The following is a 20333-nucleotide window of genomic DNA, read 5'->3' as shown; positions in this document are numbered from 1 at the left end:
GGACCAAACACCAGATTACAATCGATGTCACAAATGTCTCAAGTCACTTTGGAAAATGAACAGCGAATGTTCATCAGAGCAGAGAAGCCATTTTGAACAAGTTCTTAGCTTAGCTCATATCTGTTGTGTTATTTATTTCTCCTGATTTGCAAGTCGGCTCCCAGTTGCTTCAGCATTGCTGTGTGTGGATAGTGAAGCTGCTCTTTATTCAGGCATTTAGATAAAGTTGTTTTCTATTCGTCTGAATTATGCATCAATGTTGCTTTGTGTTTCATGTACATTTGTGCATAATTAGTTTTTTCAGTGTTACAGTGTACCCAGATACTCTTGCAAGTGTTTTCATGCGCCATTTCTGTAAAAATGGTAAATGGACTGTACTTGTATAGCGCTTTTCTAGTCTTTCTGACCACTCAAATCACTTTAACACTTTTGTCATCATGTCATCATTGAATGTCATCATTCACCAATTCACACACTGATGGCAAGGGGCAAGGTGCCACCTGCCTATCAGACTGTCCACATTCATATAGGCACAGCTGTAGGCGCAGCTATGGGAGCAATTTTGGGGTTAAATGTCTTGCTCAAGGACACATCGACATGGGCTAGCGGAGCCGGGGATCGAACCGCCGATCCTCTGATTAAAGGAAGACTCTGCCACAGTCGCCCATCCACTGAGCCACAGTAGAATAAGATAATGATTCGTGATTAGTGAGGTCTCCTTCAGGTGCATTCGAGGCGCTACCAAATTCAACCTACGACTTCAACATTGAAACAAGAGTGTTTGATTTGTCCGTTCTGGGCTACTGTAGAAACATAGCAGTGCAACATGGCGGACTCCATGAAGAGGACCTGCTCCCTATGTAGATAGGAAGGGCTCATTCTACTGGTGAAAAGGAGGATGGTCTTCTCTGAAACTATGGAGAAGTATCCGCACACACCTGGGACACATATTGATGATGAAAAGCCATTGAAACAGTGCATTTTGCAGATGTCCCCTTTCATTTTTCATATAGTATAAAACAATCACCACGACAACATATAGTGCACCACAAATAAACAGAAAGAAACATACATACTCAGGAAGTACCATTGTGTACCCCTCAAGTAACAGTAAGAGGGATCTCCTTGATCCATTTGAACAATACATTTTCTTACCAAAAGCAATAATTTATTCAGCAATTTAAATTTCACAGAGGGAAGTGACATCTTTAGATGTAGACTCAGCAGAAAAAGCCTAGGATCTTAAAAAAGAAAAGAAAATACCACTAAGCTCCTCGACTATGCAGTTAAAACAATGTGGCATATATTTACATCACAAAATATATATATATAACATATTAATTATATTAAATAACGTTGTATATCACTATAAATTCCCCTTTTCTGTATGCCATTTTCAACATCGAGGTGATAAACTATGATCCATTTGTTCTGAATAGAAAGCGTTGTGTAGTCTATGAAAACGTGAGTAAGAGTTATTCCGATCTGTCTCTTTTAATCAACCTGAGCTGAGGCCTCGCTTTTTAAACCAGCGTACAGCTCTAACAAGCCACAAAATCAATAGTCATAATAGCAGCTGTATGTTGACTCTCAATGGACCATCATTTACGAAATGAACATCTTGCTGCATTGAAGAAGACTTAAAACTAGAGATTGAGATAATAAACTCATGTTTACAATGTTTACTGAGGTAATAAATCAAGCGAGAAGTAGAGTCATTTTCTCATAGACTTCTATCCAACCAGACTTCTTTTTGCAACCAGAGGAGTCGCCTTGGCTGCCTTGGCTTCAATCATCAGAACTTTTCAAAAATAAAGTTCCGTTTTCACAGGAAACAACAGTTAGGTTTAGACAACAAAACTACTTTGTTAGGTTTTGGAAAAGGTCGTTGTTTATGCTGAAATTACTACACAAGTACCCAAGTTACGTGACAAATCGATCAATGTTGGCTTCTCGTTTCACACGGGGAACGAACACGGGATCTCCTGGCTGAAAGTTTGTTGGACCCATCCACCTCCACTACCGCCCGCCGTGCGTGCCTTTGCAGTCTTTATACTTCCTCATTAATGATTGCGTGCATAACATACGAATTGCACTGCATTCTTTTTTTAAATTGAAATCTGTTGATATGCACCTTAACCTACAATCATTGATTTTTGGCCACTTGGTGGCAGCAGAACAAGCTGAAAAACAACATTAAAATGTCATCAACATATAAAGTTTTGTGACTTACTCGTTAAAACAATCGCGTATTTACACATTTTAATGCCAATGTCCACTGTCCTTTGGTCTCAATGAACTGAGAACAAATATCATTAGCTGCTAGATATTCAACTTGTGTCACCAGCTAGTTCTTTCTGCTGTAGTGGGTAGCATTAGACTAGCTTATGAAATGAGACACGTGTGGTAGCAGGGCCTGAAAACCAAGAGAATAGGGAGATGCATTTCTATCTCTTTTGTTTGTCTCCTTTGCAATTACGATTTCATGGTCACAGCCAAACCCGGCTCACTTTAACATGAACAAATGTTTACGAACTAGGTCAGTTTCTGCTTATAAGTATAGTTATGGAAAGCGAAGAAAGAGAGCGTTGCTGAATTCCTGAAGGAATATATTCTCAGAATTATCTGAATGTAGGCTAATTGGACACCAATAACTACAGCCTGCTGCAGGAGTGGACGTGTTCCCTTATTTCTCCATCTTTCATTCTCTCATTACTCGTTCATTAATTCATGGAATAGGGTGAGAACAACAAAGAAAGTGACATCACGTGTTTAAGTAAGTGATGCATTGCTGTGATCCCGGTCTTGCGTCTCAGGGGAGATGTGTTTTGTTAACATTGTTCACTGTCATCAGAGGGAAAAGGTATTCCCAGAGCGAGTTCAGTGGTTTCTCAGGAAAACAAGGAGAACATTGTGGGAGAGCGAGGGCTCATGGAGGAAGGAATCTTGGCTTGTAGGAATTATTCTATATTGAAAAAATGCTTTCATCGATAATTGTGACACTAATTGTGTACTGTAAGTACAATCCAATTACTTACATTGTGTTTAATGAATGTACTATAATATCATATATTCTAAGATACAGAAAATACAACAGATTATAGTGATTATACACTAATGAAAACATAGGTATGAATTCCATTTCTGCTAATAAATCCCCACAATTCAACATATTGAACATTTAATCGGAATGAACGTTTCCTCTGTCTTACAAAGTGATCCAATAGAGAAAATAATTGTATCAGGGACAGATAAGCTATATTGAAGAAGGAAAGAAAAAAAGGATGACATAACAAAATAATCATCTGAATTAACAAATAAAATAAAATCTGAAATGATTGTACATTGTATTTGGTTTTTCGAAAAGGTTTGGTCTGCTGCAGCATGGTAAAGGACCAACTCACACCCAAGGACATACGTTGGATATTAGTTATGATCTTAATATTTTTAAAGCCGTTATTGGGGACTGCCTCTCTGACCATTTATCCAATACCTTTTGTACGTTTCTGTCTCTTTTTATTGCCACACAATTGATGCCACAACCACATCAGACTCCATATCCCCTGGATAATTTCAACTCACAAACTATTTAAGTTATTAATGCACTTCTGTCAGGCAGGAAACACCTTGGACTCTCACTGCAGGTGGTAAAAGTCTTCAGATTCATTTTAGGGGCTTTTATTTAATGTTATGAGTTTGCATCTTTTTTCAGAGAATAAATAAAGTGACGTGGCGTTTTGCAAATTGTTTTCTACTTCTTCTCTCACTCCCATATGTCACATGGAGCGCAAGGCAGCATGTGTGCAAGCCCACAGTGCCACGTGTTTCCAACCCTCGGTTAGATTGTGTACCATTTTTTTATCACGGTTTCATCTGAAGATCATTTGAAGATTGCGGTCATCGCAATGTCAATTTGAATTTCATGTTTTGGATGTTACAAACAATTTCCAACTCTATTTCACAATGACTTGCACATACCCCAGCATCCCTCACTTCTCCTGTCACTCTCTGGGAGGTAAAAAAGGAGTGAGGAAGCCTTCATGGTCCGATCTGTCAGCGATGAGGGGTTTTGCAACGCATGGAGAATAATTGGTAGAGGCTCAACATCTAAGGACAGAACTGAGGATTATGGGTGTGCAGAGAGGGCTGCAGTGATGTGAAACCCCAGGCAGTCTCCCCTCTCATAGGAGATTAGGTCTGCAGGGTCTCGGCACACACGCACACACACCTTGCATAACTTCAATCTTTTATTATCTGCTTGATTTCTTTAATTACCTTTCTTTTACCCCCGACGTTTGATCTGGTCCTTTTAGCATCCATCAACTTTCTTTCTTCTACATGGCTCTCCTAAATCATTAAATAATTTATATATTTTCTGTAAAAATATTGAAAATACTTTCATCCCTACTCATTATATTTCGCCATTTAGGAAGTTTTGGCTCACCTCAACAGTCAGTGTCAATGTGAGGTGATATTCGTGATGGAGATTAATGTTTGTGGTGTAAGCGATGCGCCTGCCTTGAAATCTCATTCTTATTGCTGCGTTCAGGTGGTTGTAGGACAATGGGAAAATGCCTTCATGAAACGAGTAATCTATACGATGTACACGAAAAATGCACAGAAATACTAGTGTGAGCTGAAGGAGGGTTAGCTGTGGCTGTGGATACCGCTCAATGTAACACACCGAATGTGTGCTTCAGCCATAGCAGCACTCACTGCTTCCCAGCCATCTATGCCTCAGGGCTTCACTCCGCTCTGTTTGAAGCTGAAGTTTTTGCTGAGTTTGTCAAAGTGGTCCAAGAAGTGTGGAGCGGCTCAAACACTAAAAGTAATTCTTCAGAAAAGATCCACCTGACTGGAGATAGAAGGACTCAGTTGTTCAACCTGTATCACAGTCCTTGAGAGTCCATGTCAGATTATTGTTTCATAAAAATCCCTGGGTTCAAATTATTCTGAGGGTATAAATTTAATTTATATTTAATTTGTATTTATAACCTACCGTAAATTAACCTATATATATAGGTTAATTTACGGTAGGTTAATTTACATCTATAGGTTCATTAATGGTCTATCGATTGATTTACATCTAAAGGTTAATTTACTGTCTGTTGGTCAATTTACAGTCTATAGGTTAATTTACATCTATAGGTTAATTAACGGTCAATGGGTTCATTTAACATGTTAACCAACTGAGCTGTTCAGACCAGCGATGCGGAACGTGTCTGTTCAGCTGTGTTGCTCTCAGAGCCGATTAAAGAGCAGGCGAGAAAGCAGGCAAATGAGTATTGAAAACGTTTCAGTTCAGAATTGAAGCTTCATCTGACTTCATATTTCCTTGTATTTTTTTGTATTAGTAGCACACCTCTTTATGCCATGAATGCACCGTCAATTTGGTGAATGTGTTTGCCTCATTTGCCTTTATTTTGTCTATTTGCTTGTGCTTAAGAGCTTATTCACTCCCTTGCTTACAGCAGCATATTGCATTCACATGGCACAATTAAAACGAGGTTAAAAAAAGATATTCGTCTTGCAACATTAACTACTGGACATATTTTTTTCCAAAATAAGGTTGAATGGTGGACACAGGAAGGGGCGAGACTTTCGCCTCTTTACATATACTCAGCCAGGCGGCAACCTCCTGTTCTGCTAAGAGAAGCCGATACGGAAGAGTCTTAAAACTTGCATTCTCTCTAATGTCCATCAGGGGGCGACTCCTCTGGTTGTATAGAAGTCTATGAGAAAATGACTCTACTTCTCTCTTGATTTATTACCTTGTAAACATTGTAAACATGAGTTTATGGTCTCAATATCTAGTTTCAAGTCTTCTTCAATACAGCATGATGTTCATTTAGTAAATGATGGTCCATTGAGAGTCAACATACAGCTGCTATTATGACTATTGATTTTGTGGCTTGTTAGAGCTGTACGCTGGTTTAAAAAGCGAGGCCTCAGCTCAGGTTGATTAAAAGAGACAGATCGGAATAACTCTTACTCACGTTTTCATAGACTACACAACGCTTTCTATTCAGAACAAATGGATCATAGTTTATCACCTCGATGTTGAAAATGGCATACAGAAAAGGGGAATTTATAGTGATATACAACGTTATTTAATATAATTAATATGTTATATATATATATTTTGTGATGTAAATATATGCCACATTGTTTTAACTGCATAGTCGAGGAGCTTAGTGGTATTTTCTTTTCTTTTTTAAGATCCTAGGCTTTTTCTGCTGAGTCTACATCTAAAGATGTCACTTCCCTCTGTGAAATTTAAATTGCTGAATAAATTATTGCTTTTGGTAAGAAAATGTATTGTTCAAATGGATCAAGGAGATCCCTCTTACTGTTACTTGAGGGGTACACAATGGTACTGTTATGGAAGAATTTTACCTCACAACAAGAGAGAAGGCCAGAGCACATGTGACTGCCATGTGGCCGGCTTTGTGCCGTCGACACACACGCTGCGATAATAACGCTACCCAAACTGGTTTACAATTATAAGGAATTTAATTCCACTGATGTAAGCACGATTACAGTTATACATTGGAGTGTACACTCCTATGACATATTAAAACAATAAAACCCCATTTGCAAAAAACCTCGCTCGGCTCCTCCGGTGTAACACGTCTGTCGTCCGGGAGCCTCCAGGTGAGAGAGAGCCAGGAAAAAAAGACTTTGAATTACCCCTCCCACATATTAATTCACGACTCCTCCCTTCCGTCTATCTCAATTTCTATTGGCTACCCACCCTCAGCTCAGCAGACGCCTGTCTTCACATCTGTCTCTCCTGAGCAGCTAATCCATTCAATGATTGTCAGTTATTGCTTAATCCCATCTATAATAATCCTTCAAAATAAAAGCTACACTTCTGCACTTGGCAGAAGTTTCATGCTTCTGCATGTATGTTTATGCTTATGTTTATCTTAATTATGCATTCTCAAAACCCTTATGATTATGACTAACTATGAATTATTAATTATGAATTATTAAACACTTTTATTATATCTACTAACTACAGTTTTTTACTCAAATTTCTTACAGTACTTCCTGAGTATGTATGTTTCTTTCTGTTTATTTGTGGTGCACTATATGTTGTCGTGGTGATTGTTTTATACTATATGAAAAATGAAAGGGGACATCTGCAAAATGCACTGTTTCAATGGCTTTTCATCATCAATATGTGTCCCAGGTGTGTGCGGATACTTCTCCATAGTTTCAGAGAAGACCATCCTCCTTTTCACCAGTAGAATGAGCCCTTCCTATCTACATAGGGAGCAGGTCCTCTTCATGGAGTCCGCCATGTTGCACTGCTATGTTTCTACAGTAGCCCAGAACGGACAAATCAAACACTCTTGTTTCAATGTTGAAGTCGTAGGTTGAATTTGGTAGCGCCTCGAATGCACCTGAAGGAGACCTCACTAATCACGAATCATTATCTTATTCTACTGTGGCTCAGTGGATGGGCGACTGTGGCAGAGTCTTCCTTTAATCAGAGGATCGGCGGTTCGATCCCCGGCTCCGCTAGCCCATGTCGATGTGTCCTTGAGCAAGACATTTAACCCCAAAATTGCTCCCATAGCTGCGCCTACAGCTGTGCCTATATGAATGTGGACAGTCTGATAGGCAGGTGGCACCTTGCCCCTTGCCATCAGTGTGTGAATTGGTGAATGATGACATTCAATGATGACATGATGACAAAAGTGTTAAAGTGATTTGAGTGGTCAGAAAGACTAGAAAAGCGCTATACAAGTACAGTCCATTTACCATTTTTACAGAAATGGCGTTTATAGTCAAGTAGACCATAAAGGTATGATTTAGGGCGGGCTTACTGTGATTGACGGGTTGCTACCAGAGCCGTATACGGCGTCTCTACGTCGCTCCTCCGCATTCCAAATAAAAAGATTCAATACTTTTTCAATTTGTCACTTCTGATGACCTGTCGGAGTTCAGAGTCCTTAAATTCTCATTCCTCAACACCTAAAGAAGCTGTTGTTGGGGGAAATACATTTGTCAGTTTGAGCATTCTCTGGCACCTTTGGAGCAGACAGTAGATTTTTCAGAGAACTTGTCTGCACCGCACTATTTTGCACTGACCCAGCAAACCACCTATGGGACTTATCTTTTATAGATCACTGAGCACACAGCTGAGTTCGTGCAGCATTTAGGAAAAGTCACAAACATGACATGGTTTGCTTGCCATGTTAAGGGTAAAAAGACAAGACAGGAAAAATAGTATTCATAATGATTCCTTACTTTTGAATTATCTGAGCGTGAAGGGAGGCTTTCTGGAACACTGAACCCTCTCATTCACGAAGTAAGGACAAGAGAAGAGGCACGTGTATTATAAATGTCTTTTTTGAAGACTGTTAAAAAGATGTTTGTCTTTTCAGAGGAGAAGTGTGTCTTTTCAGAGGAGAAGCTGTTTCACAGCTCCGGTGCCACTGCTGATGCTCCATGTGTCAATGGCAGTGGTGGGCCGTCAGCTTCCAGTGCAGCTTGTTTTAAGTAGAGCTTTTATCCAATCAGATTTCACCTCTGCGTCTCTAGGTAAGAAGAGAGGCCCGAGGCCTGCAGACTCACAAGTGAATCCCTTTGCAGTTTCAGTGAATGGGGACAATATTGTTGATTGTTATTTTTCACAGTCTTCAACCAATCATATCTTTAGTTTGACATGTTGGCCGTATTCTTTGACGTGCCAGAGCCTGCTAGCTGGCCTAGCCATACGTGATTGGTCAGTAGGCTAGCCTGACATGTTGGGCGGTGACAATCCCAATATCTGCTGCCTCTGTCGAGCGGACATTTTCAGCCCTAAAACGCATTCAAACGTATTCAAGAAATACAACTGGGGAGGCTCGACTGTCTTCACTGGCGGCCATGAATCGAGAAGGACTTCTTACTGGAACTAAAACGCATGGATGTACTGAACAACCGTGAGATTAAACTCTTTAATCTCACGGGAAACCTCCTCCACCCCGCGAGGACGCCGGCGTCCGCGATCCGGTCCCCTTCCGTTCCTACGGCTTGCTTCCACAAAATACGTCACAAAACATGGCCGTGTTTGATATCCCAGCATGCCCCAAATGCTCATCTTTGCAACGAAAACATCTATTTTCTTTCATTTCTTTTGGATTTTGTCACAAATGGAGCCCAAACACACACTGTCTAAAGTCACCATAACCGCTGCAAGTCGGATCTTGCAGCATTTCAACGGAAAAAGACACATTACAGACCCGACATTGTGCTAGCGGATCTTACCATGGAACTAGTGCCTTCAGAAAACGCTAGTACCTATAGTGCAAACCTTGACTGTTTCTTACGTAAGCCGCAAACCAACGTATAACCTTTGCGTAAATGAGCTACCGGCAGTGGCGGCTGGTCAATAGAGGGCCATGGGGCATGTCCCCACCATGAGCCACACAAAAAAAAAAAAATAATAATTATAATAATCATAAATTATACAAATTGTCAATATTTGTGTTTTTGAACGATGGAATGTACCCAGTAATGTGTGTAAAATATGATATCTGCGCAAAATATATGCTTTTCCTGCTCGTCCTCTCCGCCTGTGTGCTCTCTGCTCGTGCTCTGTCTGTGTGCACGACACTCTGAGAACGCGCAGCTTGGGGGGCCTAATCGTTTTGGCCCAAAAGAGGCGGGTCTATGAAGCAGTTTAGCCAATTGCTGATTCAAGATATAAATGAGTGACATACAATTTAGCCAATCAGCGTCCTCAAATAGATTCAGCTTGGGGCCAGAACGATCAGGCCCCCCCCTCAATTTACTGATTGTTTTCGTGTTGGAATACATGTTAAATATTTAACTGCCAAGTAACAATGCATGTTTGATACTTACATTTTTTTGCATTAAATCATACTGGGATGTTTGCTGAAATTGATAGGATGGCCCTACCTAGAACATTTTCCACCAGCCGCCACTGGCTACCGGCATACTCGATCGTGCGCTCTGTTGCAGCGATTACGCACAGCAATTCCGCTACTCACACACCATGTCTTCGACCATATATACATAGTTTTCAGAATTTGCAAAGGCTAAGAATAAAAGGAAAATAATATAATATCAAAATATAAAGGAAGAAACACCTTTCGTGTGTCAGAATATCATTTGGTTACCATGTGTCCATTTGGGTCTCCAAATATCCTTTTAGAGCTCCGCCTGGATCTCTTCATGGAAAAAAACACTGTAGAATGGTCATACTTTGTCCAATCTTCTTCAAATTTGAGGCAGGTGTTCACTGATAGTGTAGTTACAGCCCTATACTGTCCTTTACCTGTACAGATACAGCCACAGGTAGTTATTTATACTGAAAGATACTTTTTTATTTTAGGCGGACAAAAGTCTTCAATTTGTACTGACTTCAAAGGCCCACTGCTCTGTTTCTGTATGACCTACAGGTTTTCTCACACTTCCACAAGGAACTTTATAGGGTTTTCTTTCTAGAAAGACTTCATTGATGCATATAGTCAGAGTGGTTCAGAAGCTACAGACATTTTAATTTGGGTATATCATTTTAGGCGGTTTTGCTCCAAAATAGGGGGGGAGGGAAGGAGGTTAAGAGGTGTCTTGTGACTTAGAAAATCAGGATTGTTCCATACGGGAGTAAAATTTGAAGGTGCAAAAGTGATGTTCGTGATTTTGTGGAATTTCCACCAGGCTGTCAGAGTTTCTGCTATTGTTAGTATATTGAAACAAGGATGGCGTTTGATAGATTGGCTTAAAAATGGTAGGTCGGAAATCTGAATGTCCTTACAAACTGTCTGTTCTATATCTAACCATGTGTTGTCTGATTGGCTGGGGTGGATCCATTTAAGAATGTATTGAAGTTTATTTGCTCGAGAGTAGTGAAAGAAATGTGGAACTTCAAGTCCTCCTTGTGTTTTTGGTTTTTGTAGAGTGGACAGTTTAATTCTTGGTGTTTTATTTTTCCAGTAGAATTGAGTAATGATTGAGTCAAGCGACTTGAACCAGGAGTGGGTGGGTTGAGAAGGTATCATTATGAATAGGTAATTTATTTTAGGAAGTATTGTCATTTTAACTGTAACTATTCTGCCCATGAGTGATAATGGTAGGTTCATCCAGCGGAGGTGGTCGTCATTTATTGTTTTAAGTAATGGAGTGAAGTTGAGTGTGAACAGCTCTGACAGCCTGGGGGAAATATGTATTTCCAAATATGTGATGGCACCTGTGCAAAAAGGGATAGGTGGTGTATGGGCTGCCCCATCCCAACTGTTACTATAGAAGGATGGATGATTTACTCCACTTAATGGAGTAGTCGGAGATATTGGAGAATGATTCCATGACTTTAATAGTTTCCTGTAGTGATGAGTAGGGGTTTTATAGGAAGAGCAATATATCATCTGCATAGAGACTGATCTTGTGATGGGTGTTGAGTGTTTGAATTCCTTTTATGTAGATGTTCTGACAAATGGCTGCAGCTAACGGTTCAATGAAAATGGTGAAAAGTGACGCATCCTTGCCTCGTCCCCCTATGCCAGGGATTCCCAAAGTGTGGTGCATGCACCCCTGGGGGTGCGCGAGAGGAAAAGTGTAATGGCGGTCTAATGGTGTAATAATATTAAATATAAAAAAAAAATGTACAAACGTTAAATTAAAAACGTACAATTTAATAAATGCACTTGAGCTCCTTCCGGCAGTCTTGCCACCTGCCGGCAGTCGTACACACTAGCGAGCCTAGCTTGTGCAGCTAACGTCAGCTAACAGCGAACTTCATGCATTCAGCAACATTAATTTAAATATGCTAAACTGGCTGAAATCGGGGAAACTCTCAGGTGGGACATCTGAAGCTATCAGTCTAAAAGAGGAGAGGGACAGAGAGAGAGAGAGAGAGAGAGAGGCAGAGGAATCGGAGGCGAGGGGAATGGAGAGGTGCGTTGGGGAGAGACCGGGAGAAGAAATCGAGCCAGAGTCAGAGGAAGATGAGACGGAGGAGACCGAAAAGGAGGAAGGGATAGTGTGACGAAGGACGACCTCAGACGGGTTTCGGAGAAGCAGCGGAGCAGGAACCGCACTACGCCCGTTGCGGAAGAGGACGGTAGTCAGCTGCTCGCGGACTAATATTAACGGCGTGAAGGAAGTGAAAAGGCTTGAACGAGCTAGGCGGCGCCAAATGATGGTGTAATAATATCACTGGTCTGTAAATAGATTAGTTTATGTTGCTGTTCGGAGTTTGACTCTCAAGACTGTGTGCGCGCAAACAACCAGTAAGTAGATGTAAAGTTTGGTGTTAGTCTAATGTAGTTATAAGTGTTATATTGTGTCATTTGCACGGCAAGCTATTCTGATAGTTAGTAGCTCGTTCCTTGTTTGCTAATTGGTGGCTGTAGGAGTCCCGGACCTGTTTATCACTGCCTGTAGTCTGTCCCTGTATGTCCTAATTAGAAACCAATGCTGTATAGAGGTATTTACTAATTATTATTTCATGTATGTCTGTTTCAGAACCACACACAATTGCTTGTTTGACTATTGTCAGTAAACCTCTCAAAAGGAACATCTTGTCTGGAGTGCATTCTGATCGATGCCCCCTGGTGGCCACAACTTTTAATGAACCACAGTAAAAATATACAGTCCTTTCCCAGTCAATACAACAAATGGTCCTTCGAGCCGGATCAGAGTGGTCACCGTGGGATTGATTAAAGATGTTTCCATATCAGCAGAGGACTTCACGTCCTGCAGACGCCCGTCCCCGCCGAGAGACACGGCCACCAGCCTGGATGGAAGATTACGCTGTCTCCATGCCAGCACAGCAGCGGCCTTACTACAGCGAGGAGAATTTTCCGGAGAGAAACACCAGGATGACGCCTCTCACATCTACCCGGCTAGATGAGGACTGGAGTGCTGCGCAGGGAGCGGCAGCTCAATATCCCTTCCAGCCTGAGTATACAGACACAATTTTCCAGAGTACACCTGCCTCTCATCGACGGAGGACTGCAGCAGAAACGGTGCCAGAGATCCTTGAAGCCCTCCACAGGCTGATGGAAGACAATCACAGGTTGCAGCAACAGATGTCGGTCATACACAGGCGACTCCCTGACCCACCACTGCCGCCACAGAGAGCCCCCTCTCTTTCACAGACGTCTGAGCCCCCTCAGCAGCACGTCGTGCAGGCTGATAACACGTACCGCCCTCTCTCATTCCCCTCACCTGTGCAAGCTAGCAGTCACACTCTGCCTCCAGTGGATAATGATGACTGGCCACCGCCACCACCCCCTGTAACAGAATATGTTGCTTACCAGCCACAACCACCACCACAGGACCTTGTGTCAGAGCTCACAATGCCGCTGAGAGACATGTGGATGAGACGTCAGGTGCAGTCTTTCTGTGGCCCAGAGCCAGTTTATCCTGTTTCCCGGATGCATACACCAGAGTATTGTGAACCTTATACCCCACCAAGGAGGGAGTCACTGCCCAGCAAGCCTTTACCCTCCCACCACAAGGAGACTGTGTACCGCGGTCCTACGCCCAAAATCCCTGTATTCACTAAAGGAGAGCCTAGGGAGTTTGCTCGGCTTAAGGTTGCCCTGGAGAACCTGCTGCCTGAGGATGCTACAGAGTGCTTTAAATATCAGATCCTGGTGGACCACGTGAAGTATGAGGAGGCACTGCTCATAGCGGACTCCTACACCAACTCGTTGCAGCCCTACACCGACACGATGGCTCGCCGCATTGAAAACTATGGCCAGCCGCACCAGTTAGCTCTCAGAAAAATCGCTGACCTGATGGATGCCCCGAACATCGCACGTGGAGACACCTGTGGGTTCAAGCAGTTTGCACTGCGATTGAGAGCACTAGTTGGTATGTTAGATCAGCTTGGGGACAGTGGACATACTGAGCTTCACTGTGGGTCACATGTGACACGGCTGTTGTCCAAGCTGCCTCAGGATATGCGTGCTGAGTTCAAGAGGTTCCTGTACCCCATGCGTGTTACCATCCCCAACCTCTTCCACTTTTCAGACTGGCTCGACTATGAGCTAAAGATTCAAGAGACTGTGTACGATTCACTGTACAGAGAGGATAAGAGCAAATCAGGACCACGGCCAGAGAATTACTGCGACAGGAGCAAGAGTGGCAGGAGCACCAGCATCCTGCACACTACAGACCAGCCTGAGAGCTCACCAGCAGCAGTGAAGCCACCCCTAAGTGCCAAGCAGCCAGATAGGACGCCATACTGCCACTGCTGCTTAAACACGCAGCACTTTCTCGACCAGTGCGTAAGCTTTGCACAGCTCACAGTGGAACAAAAAACAGCCTGGATCAAGATCAACAAAAGATGCGGCCGCTCGCACCAGGCTGCACAGTGCCGCCTGAAATTTACGTGTCAGAAGTGTAAGGGGAAGCATCTGCAAGTTCTGCACGATGTGAATATAAAACCTGCAGCTGAGAATACGTCCTGCCTTGTCAGCACAACCAATGACGTACTGTACTTGGACAGACGGTCCGGGTGCAGCCAAGTCCTACTCAAAGTAAGTAAGGTGTTGCTGCGCAATGGTGAGCACACCTTAGAGACACATGCCATCCTGGATGATGGGTTGGAGCGGACCATTCTCCTTCCAGCAGCCGCGCAGAGACTTAAGCTATCTGGTGAGCCAGAGGATTTGGTTCTCAGAACTGTTCGGCAGGATGTCAGGCTTCTGCAGGGCGCTGCTGTGTCTTTCTCCATCTCCCCAGCCGACCAGCCACAGAAGTCCTTCAAGATACACAGAGCATTTACTGCTGATCAACTGGGTCTGGCTGAGCACACACACCCAATAAATGCGCTTTTGAAGAAACACAAACACCTAAGAGGCCTTCCTCTCCAGGCACTAGACAGAGTGCAACCTCTGTTGTTAATAGGGTCAGACTACCCCCACCTCATCACTCCAGTAGAGCCGGTGCGTCTAGGACCTCCAGGCGGGCCAGCGGCAGTGAAGACAAGGTTGGGCTGGACGCTTCAGGGACCAACCAAGCACATCAAGCAGCAGTCAACAGCACAACAATGTCTAAACATATCCACCCTCTCACCTGAGTCTGAGCTTCTGCAGAGTGTAGAGAGATTGTGGCAGCTAGATGTCCTTCCCTACAGGAGTGAGAAGCTTTCCACAAGATCCAGGCAGGATCAGGAAGCAGTCCAACTGTTGGAGGCAAAGACCATACGAGTAGACGTCGATGGGATCCAGCGCTACGCCACTCCCCTCCTCAGGGTGAAGAACATGCCACAGCTCCAGACATGTAAGGGGGCTGTGTTAGCCAACCTCCGCAGCACGGAGAGACGCTTGTTACGAGACCCGCAAAGAGCAGCCGCTTATTGCACAGAAAGCTGGAAAAAGCTGGAAAGCTGGAAAGCTGGAAAAAGCAGGCTATGCAGTGAAAGTGCCAGAGAAGGAGCTTAGCGAAGCAGACGAGTCCTGGTTCATACCACATCACATGGTAAGCCACAACGAAAAAAACAGGATTGTTTTCAATTGCTCTTTTGCATATAAGGGAGACAACCTCAATGAGCTGCTGCTGCCTGGCCCCACTTTAAGTTCCAGTCTGCTAGGGGTACTGCTGCGATTCAGAGAGCACACCATTGCTGTCAGTAGTGATATCAAGGGCATGTTTCACCAGGTGAGGCTGCTCCCTGAGGACAAGCATTTGCTATGCTTCTTGTGGCGCGACCTGAAGACAGAGGAACCACCAAGTATCTACACATGGCAAGTCCTTCCGTTTGGCACCACCTGCAGTCCCTGCTGTGCAACTTTCACATTGCAGAAACATGTATTTGACCACAGTCAGCCAGGGGAGTATGTCCGTATCTCCATAGAAAGGTCCTTCTATGTAGACAACCTCCTGCAGAGTCTCTCCTCTGTTGAAGAAGCCCGACCCCTAGTTGACAAACTGACATCATTGCTGGCTACAGGTGGATTTGAACTACGCCAGTGGGCCAGTAACACCCCTGAGGTCATTAGCCACCTGCCCAGAGAAGCCAGATGCGAAAACAGTGAGTTGTGGCTCAACGAGTCAGGCACGGACCCACAAGAGCTCGCCCTGGGACTCCGCTGGATAATACTGGATTCTGCATGGCCGTGAAGCTGTGAAACGCCATCAGTACTCCTGCCCGGATTGCCAGAGGTGGAGAGCCACTCCAGTGGTGCCCAAGATGGCAGACCTCCCTCAGTCCAGACTGAGGCTACTGAAGCCCCCATTTTACTCCACAGGCACAGACTGTTTTGGGCCCTTCACAGTGAAGGTTGGCCGTCGCCACGAGAAGAGATGGGGCATACTGTTTAAGTGCCTGACAACACGGGCTGTGCACCTAGATGTTTTGTCTAGCATGGACACTGACTCCTTTTTGATGGCTCTCCGCCGCTTTATTGCACAAAGAGGCAAACCAGCAGAGCTTCGCTCTGACCAGGGCACTAATTTCAAAGGAGGAGAGAGAGAACTAGATGAGGCATTCAAAACCATGCACCCCACACTCCAAGCTCATCTGGCTAAACACCAGATCAAGTTTCAGTTCAACCCCCCAGGTGCACCACACTTTGGAGGTGTCTGGGAGAGAGAAGTGAGATCAGTGAAAGCTGCGCTATACGCCACCATTCAGACCCAAACTGTCCCAGAAGAGGTCCTACGGACAGTACTGATTGAAGTAGAAGGGATTTTAAACTCCAAACCACTAGGTTACGTGTCAACAGATGTGGCGGATGTTGACCCAGTCACCCCCAATTTGCTTCTCACGGGGCGGCTTGACCCCTCACTACCACAGGCTGTGTATGCTGAGTCAGAGCTCCTCAGTCGCCGACGTTGGAGACACACTCAGATGTTAGCTGACCAGTTTTGGACACATTTCATCAGACGCTACCTTCCGACTCTTCAGACCCGGTCTAAGTGGCATAAGGACCCTGCACAGCTGCAACTGGGAACCATAGTCATGGTGGTGGATCACCAGTTGCCAAGAGCTCACTGGCCATTAGGTCACGTAACTGAAGTCATCCCAGGAACAGACGGGAGAGTCCGGACGGCAGTTGTTCAGATCAAGGGCAAGACCTATACCAGACCAGTCGCTCGCCTTGTCACCCTGCCTACCATCCCAGACACTGATCCGGTTAGTCCTTCTTTGAGTTGCAAATTAGTTGAGACAAATTTGGGGGCGGCTGTGACGAAGGACGACCTCAGACGGGTTTCGGAGAAGCAGCGGAGCAGGAACCGCACCACGCCCGTTGCGGAAGAGGACGGTAGTCAGCTGCTCGCGGACTAATATTAACGGCGTGAAGGAAGTGAAAAGGCTTGAACGAGCTAGGCGGTGCGAAATGACGGCCGTGTCTGTAAATAGATTCGTTTATGTTGCTGTTCGGAGTTTGACTCTCAAGACTGTGTGTGTGCAAACAACCAGTAAATAGATGTAAAGTTTGGTGTTAGTCTAATGTAGTTATAAGTGTTATATTGTGTCATTTGCACGGCAAGCTATTCAGATAGTTAGTAGCTCGTTCCTTGTTTGCTAATTGGTGGCTGTAGGAGTCCCGGACCTGTTTATCACGGCCTGTATTCTGTCCCTGTATGTCCTGCATCGATGCTTTGTCCGAAGACATCCTGGCTACATTAGTCGGTCATTAATTGTAAATTAAATGTGATAATCTGCCTCTGAGCCTGTGCGTGTGTCCTCGCATCCGTATTACTCTTTAAAAGTGACTTTGTTGCAGTGTTTCAGGGCGTTTTCACACCTTCAGTTCGTTTGCTTTGTTCCGATTCAGGGATTAATATGATACAATGTTGCAGTTGCTCCTTTGTTCGGTTTGTGTTCACACTGCAACATTTAACAGCGGACTAAATCTTGTAAACAAATGCCACGCGCGAGCAAACTGTTCTCTCATTGGTCCGATTGTTATGCGGCTATTTAAGGAGGCTATGATGGTACCAGTTTGTTGTAATGATGAGTAATTGATTAAATTAAACAGTATTTTTCAGTTCTGCTATAAAAATAAATTTCACTCCTCCTCTTCATTTCTTAATGTGCCCATGTGTCTCTTTGTGTTGACTTCTCTTTGTTTTCTTGCCTCTCTCTCTGAGGACACAGCGCAAGGGAGTGCAGGAAAAAGTCGATGATTTCTAAAGGTCCCACACTATCCACACAGGCTCCTGCTGCCTGCAATAATCTAGCCATCAATACCTCCTCCCAGATAATGTCAGCCCTTCCAGACCAATGCACAATTAACCCTCCTCCCTCAACACACAACTGTGCACCCTGTCAGTGAGAACAATGGTGCCATGATTTGTGAGTAGGCAACAGGGGAAAACTCAACAAAAAGCCACATCAACCCTCATCTTTAACATGAAAACCATCTCCCACCTGACATAAACACTCGGCACCATTTTAAAAACATTTGAGACCAGTTTCATCCGCATCACGTCGAGTTAATTAGAGGTTTGTGTGATTGGGAATCCGCCAGAGGGATTCTTTGATGCCGATGGGCTTGCGGGAGACACTTTCAGGCTCCACCTGAACTGATACAATCTGTTTTCAACGCTCAGTGACGGGAGAACACCAGCCTTTATATGAATACATACATGCAGGTAACTGCTACTACACCAATCTGTCACAACCGAGTTTACCTGTGGATTAGGAGACAATGGGCCCCTGGGCACAGACATTCACCTTTCCTACATAGGAGCAAGACAGTCTTCATCATTGTTTTGCCTTTTTTTGTGTGGTCGTTTTCTCTCTTCTTAGTCATTTTGTGTCTCTTTAGTCATTTTATGTCTCTTTGTTTGTTTCTTTGTAGTCATTTTGTGTCTTTGTAGTCATGTTGTGTCTCTTTGTAGTTGTTTTGTGTTTCTTTGTAATTATTTTGAGTGTCTTTTCAGTCATTTGTGTCTCTGTGTGGTGATTTTGTGCCTCTTAGCGTTTTCCACCTTTTAATAGTCGTTGAGTCTCTTTTTCTTCGCCTTGTAGTTGTTTTGTCTCTCTTTGTAGTCATGTTATGTTTCATTGTGGTAATTTTGAGTCACCTGTTGAGTGACATTTTTTAGGTGAAGGCCTGGGGGAATTCTGAAACTTGTATCCATGTGTATAGCATTTTCATGACTGTAGAGAGGGAGATGAGGCGTCTAAAGCAAACAAAAATGTTTTTTTTTAAAGTTTTTTTAATTTAAAAACTGTATCCCTCTCTAATCGGCTCAGCTGGATTGGACCTTTCACAGACTCACCACTGCGGAAAGAATGGTGAGATTGATTTTGTACATACAGTATATCAGGATTCTGACAATTTATTGCACCTCCTAATACTATTACTACACAATGCAGCCTTGGAGTTTGTTCCAGTTTCATACGGATGAATGAACGCGCTGAGTGGGGATACATTACTGGAATGCATGTGCAGATTATGCATGATGCAGGCGAATCTGGTAGGCAGATATGGCAACCAAAATAGAAGCTGTGATCTTTGATGCAACGCTGCTGAAGGCATTTCATTATCATAACTCCATACAATTACACTCTGACACGTTATTTCAACCAGCCGGACGAAAAACAACATGTCAGAATTTTTTTAAAAGACAGGATCTTCTCCGACAAGGCTTCAAAACCTTGTCATGTTACAAAATGTCACAGTGGAAACTGAGATACTCTTTCAGTTTAGCATGCAGGTCATGCTCTCAAGGGCTGTTCCTGAATGCCTCACATGACTTCAGATATGTTTTGGGGACTTTAATCTATAATCTTTGCGCTACTGATGAAAAACAAGTCGCTATTTCTGACAAGGAGATAAGATGTGGCCCAACACAAGAGAAGTGGGAGGTGGGGCCCTACTGATGCTCCTCTCCTCAAGGTGTCCCCCAAACAAAAAGTTTTGGTAAGACACCCCTATTCAACTGCCCCACCCCCGCAGAAAACTAACAAACATAAAAAACACTGAGTGTCTCCCATCCTTACCGCATAACAGCTGCATCCAGGCGCACGTCTTGTAGACCGTGGCGGTGTTACAGAAGAAGAAGAGGGCGAAGCAGCCGATGCAGCCGAGGATGAGCACCATGGATATCAGCACGAAGACGGAGGCCGCCTTGAAGGCTCCCGACGGGATGGAGCCGAACTCGGAGAAGCTGCCCTGGCATGAGAGCTCCCGGTGGGAGTTCCCGATGCCCACGCAGTAGTGGAACAAGCCGAAGTAGCCGGCTTGCGGGGTGCTGACGCTGTCCCCGATCCAGTAGGGCTGGTTGAAGACCACCACGTTGATGATGGCCAAGCAGATGGTGAAGATGGCCCACAGGACCCCGATGGCACTCGAGTTGCGCATGTAGTTGTCATGGTAGATTTTGGAGGCTTCTTGCGAAGGCAGCAT

The 20333-nt window shown here is 44.0% G+C and overlaps 1 protein-coding gene across 1 annotated transcript in view; it reads right to left on the bottom strand.

The window, feature by feature from the left end:
• The window catches only part of lhfpl4a (LHFPL tetraspan subfamily member 4a), a gene marked incomplete at both ends in the record, with an annotated part of 51818 nt that extends 31485 nt beyond the window's left edge, over nucleotides 1–20333 (bottom strand). Inside the window, one exon of the mRNA XM_079296281.1 lies at nucleotides 19928–20333. Coding sequence (XP_079152407.1) covers nucleotides 19928–20333 — 406 coding nt within the window. The remainder of the gene's footprint in view (nucleotides 1–19927) is intronic.

Source organism: Melanostigma gelatinosum (genome assembly GCF_949748355.1).
Source record: "Melanostigma gelatinosum genome assembly, chromosome: 3".
Classification (NCBI taxonomy): Eukaryota; Metazoa; Chordata; class Actinopteri; order Perciformes; family Zoarcidae; genus Melanostigma; species Melanostigma gelatinosum.
This window is presented reverse-complemented; position numbering and strand designations above follow the sequence as displayed.